This window comes from Zingiber officinale, chromosome 10B (assembly GCF_018446385.1).
Source record: "Zingiber officinale cultivar Zhangliang chromosome 10B, Zo_v1.1, whole genome shotgun sequence".
Taxonomy (NCBI): Eukaryota; Viridiplantae; Streptophyta; class Magnoliopsida; order Zingiberales; family Zingiberaceae; genus Zingiber; species Zingiber officinale.
Window position 1 is genome coordinate 17,380,967 of NC_056005.1, and position 2,186 is coordinate 17,383,152.

General features: G+C 44.1%; 1 protein-coding gene across 1 annotated transcript; it reads left to right on the forward strand.

The window, feature by feature from the left end:
* The first annotated feature begins 249 nt into the window (after positions 1-249).
* LOC122028983 (two-component system protein A-like) lies at positions 250-1,397 on the forward strand. The gene is made up of 5 exons (XM_042587950.1): positions 250-404; positions 550-832; positions 898-1,044; positions 1,114-1,233; positions 1,344-1,397. Exons 1-5 carry the CDS (start codon positions 250-252, stop codon positions 1,395-1,397), a joined length of 759 nt encoding a protein of 252 aa, XP_042443884.1.
* Positions 1,398-2,186: the final 789 nt, after the last annotated feature.

The following is a 2,186-nucleotide window of genomic DNA, read 5'->3' on the forward strand; positions in this document are numbered from 1 at the left end:
AATTTAATCCGACACTTATTTATTTATTATTAATAAAAAATTAAATAAAAAAATTTAAGTCCATCAAAATCAATATAAAAAATCTCCAAGTTGTATCCCCATCCCTCGAGCCTTCACCACAGCCGTTGAGCACAACGGCTGACGTCAAACTATTTTTCTTTCACGGCGGGACCCATCGTAACGCAGCCGTTTCTTTCACAGTGGCGGCGTATCCACCTGTCAATCAGGCAACGCTTGCTAAATTTGGAAATGACGAACTTTACTTATGAGTTCACTGAACGGTGCAATAGTCTACTCCGCCGGGCCCCACGAGACTATGACGGCGACAAGCAACGGCAGCAGCCGGGCACGGATGCACCTGCGGAGGCTGCGCCTGCATCTACAACTGCAAGTGCATTGATACAGTAGGAGGGCTCCACGGGCTATCCGGCTGGTACTGGCTGAGACGTTGCCACCTAATTAGCCTGAGGTCGAATCCGGTGAGCGTGTGCTCTGGGGCGAAGTTCCCGTGTATCAGATGTCTGATCGATGTCGTGATTTACATCGAAGTGACGGGACGTTCGGAATGAGCGTTATCATCATTGCCACGCAAGTAGGAGGAGGGATGCATCTTCACCGGGTTACCAAATCCGGCCACTATCGCAGCGCACGCTACGACATCGGGGAAGCAACGGACCCAGCCAGCTCACCAACAAATGATACAAGTAGTAGCCACGTTAAATCCGCCCTGCGCATGGTCTGCTCTTCATCCGTGTCTATTCGCATGGCGAACTCGGCGGTTTCTTCCCGCGGCCGAAGAGCGCTCGTCGTCGAGGACAATGCCATCATGCGGGTGAGTACTCGATAAATTATCTTTCCCGTTCTATAAAGGACTTGTTCGATCGGTGGTGGATGCAGCTGGTGGTGCGTAAGCTGATGAAGGAGCAAGGGATAGTATTGGAGGAGGCGGAGAACGGGAAGGTGGCGGTGGAATCGGTCAAGGAAGGCAAGTCCTACGACCTCATCCTCATGGACAGGGAAATGTCGGTCATGGATGGCCATGAGGTATACCATGCATGCATCTGTTCTATTCTCCTCCTTTCTACTCTTTTTGATCACTAGATCTGGTTACAGGCCACAAAGCAGCTACGACTACTGGGAGTGAAAACCCCCATCGTGGCTCTCTCGTCGGACAGCCAGCAGTGCGATAGGGACTTGTTTCTTAGAGCCGGCGCCGACGAATTCGTTGAGAAGGTACATATATGATGGATCATGCATATTTCATGGTCATTTGATCGAGTAGTTAATTATATTAATTAAAGAGGGAATATTTTAGCTGCCGTTCTCTTGGTTTGCAATTGCAGCCCCTGACAAAGGATAAATTGGCTGGGATCCTTTCCAAGTATGGTCTTCAATGAGTACATGCTCGCATGCTACACCTTGCTTCTCTTCTATATCAGTAATGACGTTTTCATCGTCCATTGAACACACCCTCAAGTTTCCTTTATATCAGCCTCTAGTTTCTCATTATTAGATCTTTCAGTGTCTATGTTATGGAATGTCTCTGTTGTTGGAAGTCGGTCAAGATCAAACTTCTAAGTGTTTCTTGGGTACGTCATAATTGATAATATAGACAGTCAAACAAATTAGCAGTGTCAGATGCACAGACACGTGGCAGACCAAAAAAAAACTTCGGAGCTAAATGTAGCCGTATATAAATATAAGAAAATATGGCTTCTTCTTAAATGCAGCAAGACAATTGTATAAATGCAATTCCAAAATTGGAAATGTACAACTGCTCAAGCAAGAGTCTGGTGTAAGGAGAAGGAGAACTTTAACCGCCACTCTACTTTCTCACGGGAAACGTGAACGTCTTGCCTATTATTGTACCTATGTGCGGTTTATATATTATCCTTCTCTGTAGATTCCAGGTAAAGGAAGCAGTTTGATCGGGGAGTTAATCATATTGGATACAATTACGAATATGCTTTGCGGGTTTGGCACGAAGAAATCCTTGGAGACATGGAGAAACATGAATCTACCACAAAATTATATATACCTTTCAGGTAAAATAGTTCATGTTAATTTACGTCACTTTATCAGACTAAACACCTGCTCATATAAAATTAAAATTTCATTATATGTATTTATAGTTACATAATATAATTATATGATTTACAAATAGTTTGTATCTAAATAATATTTCC